At 38.9% G+C, this 1,154-nt stretch overlaps 1 protein-coding gene across 1 annotated transcript in view; it reads left to right on the top strand.

Annotated features, from left to right (window-relative positions):
• ryr2 (ryanodine receptor 2 (cardiac)) overlaps positions 1–1,154 on the top strand; it is a 250,576-nt gene that overhangs the window by 85,836 nt on the left and 163,586 nt on the right. Inside the window, exon 21 of the mRNA XM_015379302.1 lies at positions 317–464. Within this exon, the coding sequence (XP_015234788.1) occupies positions 317–464 (148 nt within the window). The remainder of the gene's footprint in view (positions 1–316; positions 465–1,154) is intronic.

Genomic DNA, 1,154 nt, shown 5'->3' on the forward strand with positions numbered 1-1,154 from the left:
AGATAGAAAACTTTGAATCAATCTGACTGGTGATCTGTAAAGTGCCATGAGATGACGTGTAGTCCAGAGAGTCCCATTCTCTGCTTTAGTGCTTTGAAATCCCCCTAAACCCGATGGGTCTACTTCAGATAATATTGATCTTCTAAGCTCTGCATTGGGACGGATGTGTCACACATTAAAATCTTTGCTCCCTCAGGTGATTGAGACACTTCAGAGGAAAAGTCTAACATTTAGCTGCATTTGCAATTAAATGCTGTAAAAACAGAAATAAACTCTAGTTCTGGTGTCTGTCTAAACGTGTTTTCTTCCATGACAGGATGTAAAGAATCGGAGAAACCCTCGCCTCGTTCCCTACGTCCTGCTTGATGAGAGAACCAAGAAGTCGAATAAAGACAGCCTGAGAGAGGCAGTGAGGACGCTGCTGGGATACGGATACAACCTGGAAGCTCCGGACCAGGATCATGGTACCATCCTGAACCCACTCTTACAACCACATAACTTACTAATATAATAGATGAGGGGAAGATATATTTAATTCAAAATTATGGGATAATAAATGGAGTGGAAGTGGACAGCTGACAGAAAGGTGTATAACAGCTATATAATACAAATAAATAGTTAAAAATCATATATTGGGATTTCTGGATAGTTTTTTTAGAGTCTCTTACATTGGACATGCACCTACCAGGGCAATTTCAGACCCCTCATTGATTTCTTAGTGGGAGAACTTGCAAAATAGCAGGCTGTTCAAATACTTATTTTCTTCACTGTTTTTATACCAGGAAATTATAAAATTCATAATTAGATAAATAAATGCCCTATTAAAGGAAAAGTCCTGTCAGCAGGAATAATCAGTGGATTATTATTTATACCTAAAACCAATATGTTCGCGGTGATTGAATGAATTTTGCATTAATCAGTAAAAAAATAAAAACTATAATTTTCTTAGCAATCACTGAATCTGGGAGCGGCCATTTTTTCCCAAATATAGTAACCCCTCCCTCCTGCCATCTTCCAGCAGCGATGTCACGGTGCGGTAAGCCTAGCGCCATTCTCCCCGCTTTACAAGCAAAATCAATGGGAACTACTAGACACATCTGCAATCAACAACAATTATTGAAGATTTCCAGAGGACTTCACCATTGAAATTCACC

The sequence above is a fragment of the Cyprinodon variegatus genome, unplaced genomic scaffold (assembly GCF_000732505.1).
Source record: "Cyprinodon variegatus isolate N-32 unplaced genomic scaffold, C_variegatus-1.0 Scaffold189, whole genome shotgun sequence".
NCBI classification, from domain to species: Eukaryota; Metazoa; Chordata; class Actinopteri; order Cyprinodontiformes; family Cyprinodontidae; genus Cyprinodon; species Cyprinodon variegatus.